The 15,802-nt window shown below is 42.6% G+C and overlaps 1 protein-coding gene across 1 annotated transcript in view; it reads right to left on the minus strand.

Annotated features, from left to right (window-relative positions):
• Positions 1-9,905, minus strand: part of atp1b2a (ATPase Na+/K+ transporting subunit beta 2a) — a 36,458-nt gene extending 26,553 nt beyond the window's left edge. Inside the window, exon 1 of the mRNA XM_037541349.1 lies at positions 9,567-9,905. Within this exon, the coding sequence (XP_037397246.1) occupies positions 9,567-9,666 (100 nt within the window). The 5' untranslated portion in view covers positions 9,667-9,905. The remainder of the gene's footprint in view (positions 1-9,566) is intronic.
• Positions 9,906-15,802: the final 5,897 nt, after the last annotated feature.

The raw sequence follows: 15,802 nt of genomic DNA on the forward strand, positions 1-15,802 counted from the left end.
GCGCGTATAGACAGCGCACTACACGTATCGACGGCGAGCTGCGCGTATAGACAGCGCACTACACGTATAGACGGCGAGCTGCACGTATAGACGGCGAGCTGCACATATAGATGGCGAGCTGCGCGTATAGACAGCGCACTACACGTATAGACGGCGAGCTGCACGTATAGACAGCGCACTACACGTATAGACGGTGAGCTGCACATATAGACGGCGAGCTGCGCGTATAGACAGCGCACTACACGTATAGACGGCGAGCTGCACATATAGAAAGTGCACTACACGTATAGACGGCGAGCTGCGCGTATAGACAGCGCACTACACGTATCAATGGCGAGCTGCGCGTATAGACAGCGCACTACACGTATAGACGGCGGGCTGCATGTATAGACAGCGCACTACACGTATAGACGGCGGGCTGCACATATAGACAGCACAATACACATATAGACAGTGCACTACACGTATAGACGGCGAACTGCACGTATAGACGGCGAGCTGCATGTATAGACGGTGCACTACACGTATAGACAGCGCACTACACGTATAGACGGCGAGCTGCACGTATAGACAGCGCACTACACGTATAGACGGCGAGCTGCACATATAGACAGCGCACTACACGTACAGACGGCGAGCTGCACGTATAGACGACGAGCTGCACGTACAGACGACGAGCTGCACATATAGACGGCGAGCTGCACATATTACACTTACTATGTACCTCATTGCGCATGTTGCACATGTGGACTTATGTGGACATGTGGACATGTGGACACTTAATTGGGTATAATACATGCGCATATTTCTTTATTCATTCTGTGGTCATTATACGCCATCACCTGTAAATTTTTGTACAGTTGTTATTGCGCTGAATCTCTCGTCTCAGGTTATAGATATCATCACAGACTGTGGTATCTTTTCTATTAGTATATAAACCTGTAGACAGGATCTGGTTCATTTATTCTGCTCTATGTCTACACCCGTTTACGGTTACTGTACAGTGTTGTGCATCTGCAACGGGCTGCTGAATTTCCTTCGGTATCAATAAAGTATCTATCTATCTATCTATCTATCTATCTATCTTATTCTAACCTAACTCTCTCTCTTTCTCTCTACTCCCTCTCTTTATTCTCTCTCAGTCTCCCCTTATTCTAACCCTAACTCTCTCTCTCTCTCTCTACTCCCTCTCTTTATTCTCTCTGTCTCCGCTTATTCTAATCCTAACTCTCTCTCCCTCTCTCTCTCTCTCTCTCTCTACTCCCTCTCTTTATTCTCTCTGTCTCCCCTGATTCTAACCCTAAGTCTCTCTCTCTCTTTCTCTACTCCCTCTCTTTATTCTCTCTGTCTCCCCTTATTCTAACCCTAACTCTCTCTCTCTCTCTCTACTCCCTCTCTTTATTCTCTCAGTCTCCCCTTATTCTAACCCTAACTCTCTCTCTCTCTCTCTACTCCCTCTCTTTATTCTCTCAGTCTCCCCTTATTCTAACCCTAACTCTCTCTCTCTCTCTACTCCCTCTCTTTATTCTCTGTCTCCCCTTATTCTAACCCTAACTCTCTCTCTCTCTCTCTCTCTCTCTCTCTCTTTATTCTCTCAGTCTCCCCTTATTCTAACCCTAACTCTCTCTCTCTCTACTCCCTCTCTTTATTCTCAGTCTCCCCTTATTCTAACCCTAACTCTCTCTCTCTCTACTCCCTCTCTTTATTCTCAGTCTCCCCTTATTCTAACCCTAACTCTCTCTCTCTCTCTCTACTCCCTCTCTTTATTCTCAGTCTCCCCTTATTATAAACCTAACTCTCTCTCTCTCTCTCTCTCTCTCTCTTTATTCTCTCTGTCTCCCCTTATTCTAACCCTAACTCTCTCTCCCTCTCTCTCTACTCCCTCTCTTTATTCTCTCTCTGTCTCCCCTTATTCTAACCCTAACTCACTCTCTCTCTCTCACTACTCCCTCTCTTTATTCTCTCTCTCTACTCCCTCTCTTTACTCTCACTCTCTTTATTCTCTCTCTCTACTCCCTCTCTTTATTCTCATAACAAACCATATGTCACAATTGGCCCTTCCTAGTCCTGTCCACGTACTTTGGGTTTTGGATCTTCCATGTGTGTTTGTTTTGGTTCAGCCCCCTTGTTTGTTGCCTCCACCCCTGATTGTTTTCACCTGTCCCATATTTTCCCTGTTTTATAAGCCCTGTGTTTGCCTCTTGTCTTGATTGGTCTTTGCTTGATGTTCTGGTTACTGTGTGTGGCTTGAATCTCTGTCTGTGTTGTTTGGATGTTTATGACTGTCTTCATTTTGTCAATTCTGTCTCTCCTGCTCTCCGTATTGGCTATTTGACCCTGGACCATTTAGACAATGACCCTAGATTTGCCCATAATAAATCTTGCATGTCTCCGCACATGTGCCCACCTCCTCGCTCTGTTACACTATAACAAACACTATAAACATCATAGGGTTTACTCATCACTGTAACACACTATAAACATCATACGAGTTTACTCATCGCTGTAAAACACTATAAACATCATACGGGTTTACTCATCACTGTAAAACACTATAAACATCATACGGGTTTACTCATCGCTGTAAAACTCTATAAACATCATACAGGTTTACTCATCGCTGTAAAACTCTATAAACATCATACGGGTTTACTCATCACTGTAACACACACTATAAACATCATACGGGTTTACTCATCGCTGTAAAACACTATAAACATCATACGGGTTTACTCATCACTGTAAAACACTATAAACATCATACGGGTTTACTCATCACTTTAAAACACTATAAACATCATACGGGTTTACTCATCACTGTAAAACTCTATAAACATCATACGGGTTTACTCATCACTGTAACACACACTATAAACATCATACGGGTTTACTCATCGCTGTAACACACTATAAACATCATACGGGTTTACTCATCGCTGTAAAACACACTATAAACATCATAAGGGTTTACTCATCACTGTAACACACTATAAACATCATACGGGTTTACTCATCGCTGTAAAACACTATAAACATCATACGGGTTTACTCATCACTGTAAAACACTATAAACATCATACAGGTTTACTCATCGCTGTAAAACTCTATAAACATCATACAGGTTTACTCATCGCTGTAAAACTCTATAAACATCATACGGGTTTACTCATCACTGTAACACACACTATAAACATCATACGGGTTTACTCATCGCTGTAAAACTCTATAAACATCATACGGGTTTACTCATCGCTGTAAAACACTATAAACATCATACGGGTTTACTCATCACTGTAACACACACTATAAACATCACACAGGTTTACTCATCACTGTAACACACACTATAAACATCATACGGGTTAACTCATCACTGTAAAACACTATAAACATCATACGGGTTTACTCATCACTGTAACACACACTATAAACATCATACGGGTTTACTCATCACTGTGAAACACTATAAACACCATACGGGTTTACTCATCGCTGTAAAACACTATAAACATCATACGGGTTTACTCATTGCTGTAACACACACTATAAACATCATACGGGTTTACTCATCACTGTAAAACACTATAAACACCATACGGGTTTACTCATCACTGTAAAACACTATAAACATCATACGGGTTTACTCATCGCTGTAAAACACTATAAACATCATACGGGTTTACTCATCGCTGTAAAACACCATAAACATCATACGGGTTTACTCATCGCTTTAAAACACTATAAACATCATACGGGTTTACTCATCGCTGTAAAACACTATAAACATCATACGGGTTTACTCATCGCTGTAAAACACTATAAACATCATACGGGTTTACTCATCGCTGTAAAACACCATAAACATCATACGGGTTTACTCATCACTGTAACACACACTATAAACATCATACGGGTTTACTCATCACTGTAACACACACTATAAACATCATACGGGTTTACTCATCACTGTAACACACACTATAAACATCATACGGGTTTACTCATCACTGTAAAACACTATAAACATCATACGGGTTTACTCATCACTGTAACACACACCATAAACATCATACGGGTTTACTCATCGCTTTAAAACACTATAAACATCATACGGGTTTACTCATCGCTGTAAAACACACTATAAACATCATACGGGTTTACTCATCACTGTAACACACACTATAAACATCATACGGGTTTACTCATCACTGTAACACACACTATAAACATCATACGGGTTTACTCATCACTGTAAAACACACTATAAACATCATACGGGTTTACTCATCACTGTAAAACACTATAAACATCATACGGGTTTACTCATCACTGTAACACACACTATAAACATCATACGGGTTTACTCATCACTGTAACACACACTATAAACATCATACGGGTTTACTCATCACTGTAACACACACTATAAACATCATACGGGTTTACTCATCGCTGTAAAACACACACTATAAACATCATACGGGTTTACTCATCGCTGTAACACACACTATAAACATCATAAGGGTTTACTCATCACTGTAACACACACTATAAACATCATACGGGTTTACTCATCACTGTAACACACACTATAAACATCATACGGGTTTACTCATCGCTGTAAAACACACTATAAACATCATACGGGTTTACTCATCGCTGTAAAACTCTATAAACATCATACAGGTTTACTCATCACTGTAAAACACTATAAACATCATACGGGTTTACTCATTGCTGTAACACACTATAAACATCATACGGGTTTACTCATCGCTGTAAAACTCTATAAACATCATACAGGTTTACTCATCACTGTAAAACACTATAAACATCATACGGGTTTACTCATTGCTGTAAAACACTATAGCCATACAGGATTCTTTATTTCTGTAACAAACTATAATCGATGAGTCTGACTGCACACATGAGAAGAGACTCACATCTCTAACAGGTCTGAAGCAGTGCATTATGGGTATTCCCTATCTGCTAAGGTATCTCATATTCTACTTATTACAGTGCTTTGTAGGATTGAGTGCACTGGATCTTCTGCAATGTGTTTTCTAACATCAGTACAAACTGGCAGAACTGGTGGCAGAACCTCAAAATAGTGCACTACATGTTACAAGTAGCTCATTGCATTACAGGCAGGAAGTGAGGTAGAAGTGAGGCAGGAATTTAGGCAGGGGTGCATGAGAGTGTGAAATAAGTTTAAAGTCTTACCACAGCAGGATTAAGATGTAGTTGTGTTTTCATAAATGTGTATGAATTAAATCTGAGTCATATAAAATAATATTATCATGCAGATGGAAACTGCCTGAGACACACGGCTGCTAAACGAGCTAAAGCTAGCATTATTAACACTATATAACACAAAACATCCCCACTCTCACATTTAGCTAAAGGAGCTAAAGCTAGCATTATTAACACTATGTAACACAAAACATCCCCACTCTCACATTTAGCTAAAGGAGCTAAAGCTAGCATTATTAACACTGTATAACACAAAACATCCCCACTCTCACATTTACCTAAAGGAGCTAAAGCTAGCATTATTAACACTGTATAACACAAAACATCCCCACTCTCACATTCAGCTAAACGAGCTAAAGCTAGCATTATTAACACTGTATAACACAAAACATCCCTCACTCTCACATTTAGCTAAAGGAGCTAAAGCTAGCATTATTAACACTATGTAACACAAAACATCCCTCACTCTCACATTTAGGTAATGGAGCTAAATCTAGCATTATTAAAACTGTATAAAACAAACATCCCTCACTCTCACATTCAGCTAAACGAGCTAAAGCTAGCATTATTAACACTATATAACACAAAACATCCCCACTCTCACATTTAGCTAAAGGAGCTAAAGCTAGCATTATTAACACTATATAACACAAAACATCCCCACTCTCACATTCAGCTAAATGAGCTAAAGCTAGCATTATTAACACTGTATAACACAAAACATCCCCACTCTCACATTCAGCTAAACGAGCTAAAGCTAGCATTATTAACACTATATAACACAAAACATCCCCACTCTCACATTCAGCTAAACGAGCTAAAGCTAGCATTATCACCACCATATTACACAAAAGTCATTCTAACATGCAGCGAAAGGTGCTAGAGCTAGTGTTATTAATGCTGTATAACACAAACATTCCTCACTCTCACATTTAGGTAATGGAGCCAAAACTATTGTTATTAACACTGTATAACACAAACATTCCTCACTCTCACATTCAGCTAAACGAGCTAAAGCTAGCATTATTAACACTATATAAAACAAACATTCCTCACTCTCACTTTCAGCTAAACAAGCTAACGCTAGCATTATTAACACTGTATAAAACAAAAGTCATTCTAACATGCAGCAAAAGGTGCTCACTCTCACATTTAGCTAAAGGAGCTAAAGCTAGCATTATTAACACTATGTAACACAAAACATCCCTCACTCTCACATTTAGGTAATGGAGCTAAATCTAGCATTATTAAAACTGTATAAAACAAACATCCCTCACTCTCACATTCAGCTAAACGAGTTAAAGCTAGCATTATTAACACTATATAACACAAAACATCCCCACTCTCACATTTAGCTAAAGGAGCTAAAGCTAGCATTATTAACACTATATAACACAAAACATCCCCACTCTCACATTCAGCTAAACGAGCTAAAGCTAGCATTATTAACACTGTATAACACAAAACATCCCCACTCTCACATTCAGCTAAACGAGCTAAAGCTAGCATTATTAACACTATATAACACAAAACATCCCCACTCTCACATTTAGGTAATGGAGCTAAATCTAGCATTATTAACACTGTATAAAACAAACATCCCCACTCTCACATTTAGGTAATGGAGCTAAATCTAGCATTATTAACACTGTATAAAACAAAAGTCATTCTAACATGCAGCAAAAGGTGCTAGAGCTAGTGTTATTAATGCTGTACAACACAAACATCCCTCATACCAGCATTCAGCTAAAGGAGCTAACCCTAGCGTTCTTAACACTATGACACTGGAACTCCTGCACTCAGCTAAATCAGCTAGCGCTAGTATTATTAACACTGTATAACAAACATCAGAACTAGCTTTTTGTTGTTATCGTTATCAGTGTCTCCATCTCACTGCATTTAAGTGGAGCTATCAGTGCTGATATGGATACGGTATCAGTATCTGTGCTGAACTGGATACGGTATCAATATCTGTGCTGAACTGGATACGGTATCAATATCTGTGCTGAACTGGATACGGTATCAGTGTCTGTACTGAACTGGATACGGTATCAGTGTCTGTGCTGAACTGGATACGGTATCAATATCTGTGCTGAACTGGATACGGTATCAGTATCTGTGCTGAACTGGATACGGTATCAGTGTCTGTACTGAACTGGATACGGTATCAGTGTCTGTGCTGAACTGGATACGGTATCAGTATCTGTGCTGAACTGGATACGGTATCAGTGTCTGTGCTGAACTGGATACGGTATCAATATCTGTGCTGAACTGGATACGGTATCAGTGTCTGTGCTGAACTGGATACGGTATCAGTATCTGTGCTGAACTGGATACGGTATCAGTGTCTGTGCTGAACTGGATACGGTATCAGTATCTGTGCTGAACTGGATACGGTATCAGTATCTGTGCTGAACTGGATACGGTATCAATATCTGTGCTGAACTGGATACGGTATCAGTGTCTTTGCTGAACTGGATACGGTATCAATATCTGTGCTGAACTGGATACGGTATCAGTGTCTGTGCTGAACTGGATACGGTATCAGTATCTGTGCTGAACTGGATACGGTATCAGTGTCTGTGCTGAACTGGATACGGTATCAGTATCTGTGCTGAACTGGATACGGTATCAATATCTGTGCTGAACTGGATACGGTATCAATATCTGTGCTGAACTGGATACGGTATCAATATCTGTGCTGAACTGGATACGGTATCAGTATCTGTGCTGAACTGGATACGGTATCAGTGTCTGTGCTGAACTGGATACGGTATCAATATCTGTGCTGAACTGGATACGGTATCAGTGTCTGTGCTGAACTGGATACGGTATCAGTATCTGTGCTGAACTGGATACGGTATCAGTGTCTGTGCTGAACTGGATACGGTATCAGTGTCTGTGCTGAACTGGATACGGTATCAGTATCTGTGCTGAACTGGATACGGTATCAATATCTGTGCTGAACTGGATACGGTATCAGTGTCTTTGCTGAACTGGATACGGTATCAATATCTGTGCTGAACTGGATACGGTATCAGTGTCTGTGCTGAACTGGATACGGTATCAATATCTGTGCTGAACTGGATACGGTATCAGTGTCTTTGCTGAACTGGATACGGTATCAATATCTGTGCTGAACTGTATACGGTATCAATATCTGTGCTGAACTGGATACGGTATCAGTGTCTGTGCTGAATTGGATACGGTATCAGTATCTGTGCTGAACTGGATACGGTATCAGTGTCTGTGCTGAATTGGATACGATATCAGTATCTGTGCTGAACTGGATACGGTATCAGTATCTGTGCTGAACTGGATACGGTATCAGTATCTGTGCTGAACTGGATACGGTATCAGTATCTGTGCTGATATTAATACTGGATACGGTATCGGTGTCAGTGCAACTGTAATACTTTGTTCTTCCGTCTTTTAAAAATAAACTCATTGTTCTTTCTTCTCAGTGTGAGTCTCCGTATTGTATGTAATGTAATGTATGATTATCCTTGTCCCTCTTTAAAACACCTTAACCTTTTATTTTGAAATCTGAACAGCTGACTGAATATGCTGTGATGATGGAGTTACGGAGATTATGGAGAAAATTAATAAAACCAAAAGAGAGGAAAAAACCCCAGCAGCTCTTTATTCGGTGCTGCATTGCAGAAGCGTGAACTGAAATCTCCAACAAGGCTGTCAAGCCTGAAATCCTGAAGTGGTTTTATCTTAAGTGATAAAACATCAAATCAGGCTCAAGCTCAGCCTGCCAGACTTTAATATTATATAACTGTGATGCTGATGGGAACTGCGTCACGTGATCGCCACCCGCGCCCCGCCTTCATTAATAAATAAATAAATAATTTTTACATTTATTTAAAACTATTCATCATCATCCTCATCATCATCAACCTCATCATCCTCATATTCCTCCACATCATACTCTACGGCAGCCTGCAGCTAAATGTGGTGAAGGTGATGCTGATGACGAGCGCGCGCACAGAGAGTTATTCACAGTACAGTAATTCACATGCACACAGTGCGCGAGGCTGATGCGGACAGCGCTACATCCGGGGCTTTTGTAGCTCGGGCTGGGGTGGGGGTTACATAACCGGATATGTATGTGTGCGCGCGATGCCGCATCTCTGACAGGCGCACACACACACACACACACACACACACGCGCGCGCGCGCGCACAGACATACTCATTCACCTCTACTGTTATTATATACGCGCTCTCTCTCTCTCTCTCTCTCTCTCTCTCTCTGTCTCTCTCTCTCTCTCTCTCTCTCTCTCTCTCTGCCTCTATTAGACTCACCCCAGCTGCTCGCAGTCCTGCCCAGCAGCTCGTGCGTCCTCGGGTTCCAGAAGAATTCCCGCCACTCCCCGGCCTCCTTCTTCTCATCCTCCTTCGCCATCGCGCGCGAGACCGCTCACACACAGCCTGAGAATGAGTGACAAGGGACGACGAAGGCGTTCACACGCGCGCGCTCTACTCTGGCCCTGAATCTCGCGCTCGGCTCGGCTGTCTCGCGCTGTTCTCAATTTCCCCCCGGCCGCAGTGCCGCAGCGCGCGCTGACTGAACGATACTGCGGTAAAACGCGCTGGGCCGTCAGAAAGCCTGCGCGTGCGCACTGCGCAACATCCACCATCCCCCCACGCGCTGCGGAACACACACACACACACACACACACACACACACACACACACACACACTGTCTTCTCCTCCAGCCAATCAGCGCGCTCTGCGCTCCGTGTAGTCCCGCCCCCATGCTGAGCTGTGAATGACAGGCTGAACTGGCCAATAGGATCTCAGCAGCTCAATTAGGAGGCTCTAATTTTGACTTATTGAAATTTACATACACAACCTGCCCAACCGCTTTTAACACTGTGGCAGTGGAATTCCACCCATATTTCAAAATATGCTGCCCAGCCTGGAGTGTTGAGTTAAACTTCTCTGATTTTAATGGTGTTCAGTGTTGGAGTCATTTAACCGAGTTGATCAGATCCGCACAGATGTAATTAAACTCCACCCACACCTTTCACTTCGTTCACTATGGAAAAAGTTTGCTTTATCAATAGACCCCTCCGCAGGTCACTGCTGCTGAGGACACTATTATTGGCATCAAAGACACTGCATTGGACTGGTTTAAATCATATCTAATGGACAGAACAGAATTAGTTGAGCTTGGGAAAGCCAGATCTCAGACTCACTCAGTGACCTGTGGAGTTCCTCAGGGATCGGTCCTTGGCCCTATCCTTTTTATTCTGTATTTATTGCCACTGGGCAATGTTATCAGACGCTATGGAATTTCTTTTCATTGCTATGCTGATGACCTACAACTTTACCTGAAAGTTGGCTCTTCACCATCATTACTGTCATCAACTTCTCAGTCAGCAACCCCTCTCACTCAACTTCATGACTGCTTGGAGGAAATAAAAGTGTGGTTGGCTCATAATTGTCTTCAGCTGAACAGTGCAAAAACTGAGGTAATTATGGTTGGAACCCAACAACAGATCCGGCTATCCCATGTTTCCAGAATTACACTCTTTGGACAAGACATTTCCTTATCCTCTACAGTCAACAACCTGGGTGTTAAACTGGATTCACAACTCACTTTTGATAGTCATATTAAACATATTTGTAAGACTGCCTACCACCATCTCAGAAATATTGCCAAGTTGCGTCCTATCCTCAGTCTGTCTGATGCTGAAAGACTGGTCCAAGCTTTTGTGTCCTCAAGACTGGACTACTGTAATGCTCTTCTCTTGGGGCTCCCTAGTAAGAGTATTCAGAGATTACAGTATGTTCAAAACAGTGCAGCCAGGGTCCTGATGAAGGTACGCAAAAATGAGCACATTACACCTGTTCTTCAGTCTCTTCACTGGCTCCCTGTGACTAAGAGGATTGAATACAAGGTTCTCCTCCTTACACACAAATGTGTTCATGGCCAGGCTCCCTCTTACTTAAAAGAACTGCTAGTACCACAGACACGTCTACGAGCCCTTTGCTCTGTGCATCTCCACCGTCTTCTTCCAACTAGAACAAAACTTTGTACCATGGGTGACCGTGCCTTTTGTTCTGCAGCTCCACACCTTTGGAATGCCCTGCCTGACCATCTGAGGAAGCCTCAGACAACTGATTCTTTTAAAAAGGGACTAAAGACATATCTTTTTAGGAGGACATATGGACAATAAAGTATTATATTTTATTAGTATTATTATTATTTTTTTTTTTTTATTATTATCTTTTAATTAATGTTTTACACTGTACGCACTTTGGGATTTACTATAAATGAAAAGTGCGTTATAAATCCAATGTATTATTAGAGGGCCTTATACCCGAAAGACACTGTGCAGAAGGACATGAACGCAGACACTTCAAACTGCGCAGGCGGGGTTTTGCACATAGTTGCCTTCAAAAATATGTCACGATTCATTTCATAACGCAATGCAAGCTGCATCCTGAGCATTATAGCAGGGGGTGCTATCATGACAGCCAAGCCCATCCAAGCGATCTCGTACCACCAGCGTGTTTGTTGACTGCCATAACAGATGAGCAGTTGAGTCTTACCAAAGACGACTTACATAATCACGAAATATAATCCGTTATCATCTGTCCATTCCAGCAGAAGAGCTAAAGCAGCTCACTGTCCTCTACTGTTCATCTTTAGCTGATGAGGCTGTTGGAATAACAAAAGATCCTCTAGGGTTATTGTTAGGTTTAGTGGGTTTAGGGTTAGGTTAGGGGAACATACAATGACTTCCCCCATCAACTGTCATCCGACAACAATGGTTAGATAGGAAGATCAAGGGTATTGCATGGGCCAGCACTTGTTAAGTCACGCCCTCGGGCCTTCCAGTCTCTCCGTCTGGAAGGCCTGCTTCGTGAGGCAAAGAACAAAGAGGTGAAGAGAGGAGTGCGCCACTAGACTGAGCAGGGCACCCTCGAGGCCTGACTTGGCCTATGTTTTTCACCTATTCATTCTCCTTCCCACAACGGCAAGTCAGAGAACTATTATTATTATTATTATTACTACTATTATTATTATCATGATTCATTATAAAAAACAACATGTTTTTCTATGTTATTATTTATTTATTTAGTTATGATTAGGGTTTTTTGTAATTAGTTTTAGCCTTTTTCTTTCCAAATATGAATTTTCGCAGATTGTTTTATGTCCTTTGGTATGGTGTGTGCTGATAGAAGACTGGGCGCTCATTTAAGGTTTGTATGCCCCAGACCACCTTCCCTGCATGCTGTGCTAGTGGACCCAGAGAGGCTGAATACTTACCCCCTGCCCAACTGACCCTTTGTTAACACCGCTAGGTTGCTCAGGTCAACCAGGCAAGGCCTGTAAATTGATCTCATCTTGGGGCTCATCCCAGTTAGTCTCCCCGAGCAACAAGTAGAAAACCAGGATCCAGTCTCTATGCACCCCAGGGACGCGATCCAGCCATGAATGGATCACTGCCTCTTGAACCCCCAGAGATGCCAGAGCTGGATCCCAAACTTCCTATTTATTGACACCACAAGGCATCACAGGTTGTTTAATGCAGGTTTGGGCCTACTCTGGCATACACCAGAGCTCAGAATCCAGAAGCCAAGGGCCCAGGGCCAGCCACAAACTGATCACTGCCTCCCAGGACCCTCAGAACCAGAAACCATGCCACAACCACCCGTTGCCAGGTGGCCAACTCCAAGACCCGGGAAGGTAGGTCCCATGCAATACATCAACCTCCAGACGGTCTTGGGTGGAGATCCAAGCCGGCAGATAGCTTCCCTTTGAATTCCAGGTTGGTGTTAGTCAATACTGAAATTTTTCTGGGAAGATACCAAGCTTCTACCGCTTTGGGCCCTCCTTTTTGGGGTTGTACACTAGTGGTGGACTCGTGCCTTACCTTCAAAGATACAGGTACCAGTCAGGGTTCTACCATCAGTACTCCACCCATCTGAATGTGTTGTGGCTTTGGTAAGCCTAGTTTATCTTAGCAGTAATAAATTCCATCAAGGTGAATGCTTATGGTTTTATGATGTATAATCGTTGGTAAAAGTGTAAAGTTTTATTAGCAAAAAGCTATGTGTCTCTATTTAATTTTGTTTAAAAGTTATTAACATTTAAAGATGTGGTGTTGTGACCTTTTGCATATTGGAAAAATTATCATGTTTCCTTGGGAATCTACCATCCTCTAAAGTTTTAATTATTTATTTTATTTATTTTGGTGTAGTTCTGGGTTTAATGCTGTATTCAATGTTATGTATCCCTGTACCAGGGAATCACCCACCCAATTCTCCCTAAAGGGATGAATATTGGGCTCTGAACTCGTGTTTGTATTCTAGTGGTCTGGGGCCCATCCGTGGTTAAAGTCAGGAGCCAATGGTTTGGTCCCCCGACTATAGACTGGGTGGGGACAATTTTTATTTATTTTTTATTTATTATATAAGGGATAGGTTTTGGTTTTAAGGTTGAGATTGGGGCAAAAAATTAGGTTTGGAATTTGGTTAAGTTTATGGCTAAGGTGAGGGTTAGAGTTACGGTCTTGGGTGGAGGTCCAAGCCGACGGGGGTCTTTTGACTCGCAGAGAACGTTGGGAGACCATGAAACTAACTTAGTCAAAATTGTGGACTTAGAGAAATGTATTTGTTCCTCTCCCTGGGAGACCATAAAAACTTAGTCAAAAAACAAGAATAAAGCCTCTGGACTTAGAGAAATGTATGTGCTTGTGCCTCTGGGAGACCATAAAAACTTAGTAAAAAAACCGTAGTAAAAATTCTGGACTTAGGTCTACCAATGGCCTAGCGTCTGGGCGGTGCGGGCTGACTGGTGTAGTCCGAGAGGGAGTGCTTAAGTGTGGGCCTGATAGGTTTGTGAGGTGCGCTGGGTTGGTGTTGGGTCTTTTCCCCGGATGTTTTGATTATTTTTGGCCAAGAAAGGCGTGTGTTAATGGGGTAGCGTATTTTGGTGTACCGGTCCCTGGGCATTGTGGATCTCGGGCCTGGAGGAAGCTAGAGAAGCGGGGTTTTTAGTGAGTGAATGGGTCTCTGGGAGTTCTGAATCCCATAATCATGGGTCTTTTAAAGTTCCCTGGGCCTCTGGGAGTTCTGAGTCCCATAATCATGGGTCTTTTTAATTTCCATGGGTCTCTGGGAGTTCTGAGTCCCATAATCATGGGTCTTTTAAAGTTCCCTGGGCCTCTGGGAGTTCTGAGTCCCATAATCATGGGTCTTTTTAATTTCCATGGGTCTATGGGTGTTCTGACTCCCATAATCATGGGTCTTTTAAAGTTCCCTGGGCCTCTGGGAGTTCTGAGTCCCATAATCATGGGTCTTTTTAATTTCCCTGGGCCTCTGGGAGTTCTGAGTCCCATAATCATGGGTCTTTTTCATTTCCATGGGTCTCTGGGAGTTCTGACTCCCATAAGCCTGGGTCTTTTTAATGTCCATTGGTCTTTGGGAGTTCTGACTCCCATAAGCCTGGGTCTTTTAAAGTTCTCTGGGCCTCTGGGAGTTCTGAGTCCCATAAACATTGATCTTTTTGATTTCCATGGGTCTCTGGGAGTTTTAAGTCCCATAATCATGGGTCTTTTTTAATTTCCCTTGGCCTCTGGGAGTTCTGAGGCCCATAACCATGGGTCTTTTTTAATTTCCCTTGGCCTCTGGGAGTTCTGAGTCCCATAATCATGGGTCTTTTTAATTTCCATGGGCCTCTGGGAATTCTGAGTCCCATAATCATGGGTCTTTTAAAGTTCCCTGGGCCTCTGGGAGTTCTGACTCCCATAATCATGGGTCTTTTAAAGTTCCCTTGGCCTCTGGGAGCTCTGAGTCCCATAATCATGGGTCTTTTAAAGTTCCCTGGGCATCTGGGAGTTCTGAGTCCCATAATCATGGGTCTTTTTAATTTCCATGTGTCTCTGGGAGTTCTGAGTCCCATAATCATGGGTCATTGGGATTTCCGGTTCCGGTTGAGAGTACGTTGTGCGCTTTGTTTGCTGCCGCTTCTCGCTGGATGTTCTTCTATTTGTTTTTTTTCTTTTTTCTCTTTTTCACTTTTCTGTCTGTTATACTTTGTTGGACTTTACCTCGACTGCTCTGGATTTGGGTTTTCTCTGGACACGTGTTTTGATCCGCTGCTGCAGCTTTGCTTGCGCTGTGGTGACATTCCTGGCTTTTTGGTTACACCGGCAGTTTCATTGACTGCTGTTGCTGGCTGCGAGCCTGCCTGCCAGCCTGCCTGCACGAACGGCACATTCCTAACTTTTGGTTTCACCGGCAATTTCGTCGGCTATTGTTGCTAGCTGCGAGCCTGCTTGCACGAACCGCCCCTGTGGCTCTGATGTCGTGCGGGTGGCTAAATGGGCTTGCGGTGTGTTTACTTTTGCCTTTTCTCGGACTATCATTTTTTGATCGGGCGATGGAGGAATTAACTGGTACTCCGAGCCTTTATCCTATTTACTCATACTCCAGCGAGGACTTACGAAGGCTGCGTTCTTTCCGTCGGCTTGATGCACCCACTTACAATCTTTGCTGCTCTATCAGCATCTCTAGACGACCC

This window comes from Pygocentrus nattereri, chromosome 9, assembly GCF_015220715.1.
Source record: "Pygocentrus nattereri isolate fPygNat1 chromosome 9, fPygNat1.pri, whole genome shotgun sequence".
Taxonomy (NCBI): domain Eukaryota; kingdom Metazoa; phylum Chordata; class Actinopteri; order Characiformes; family Serrasalmidae; genus Pygocentrus; species Pygocentrus nattereri.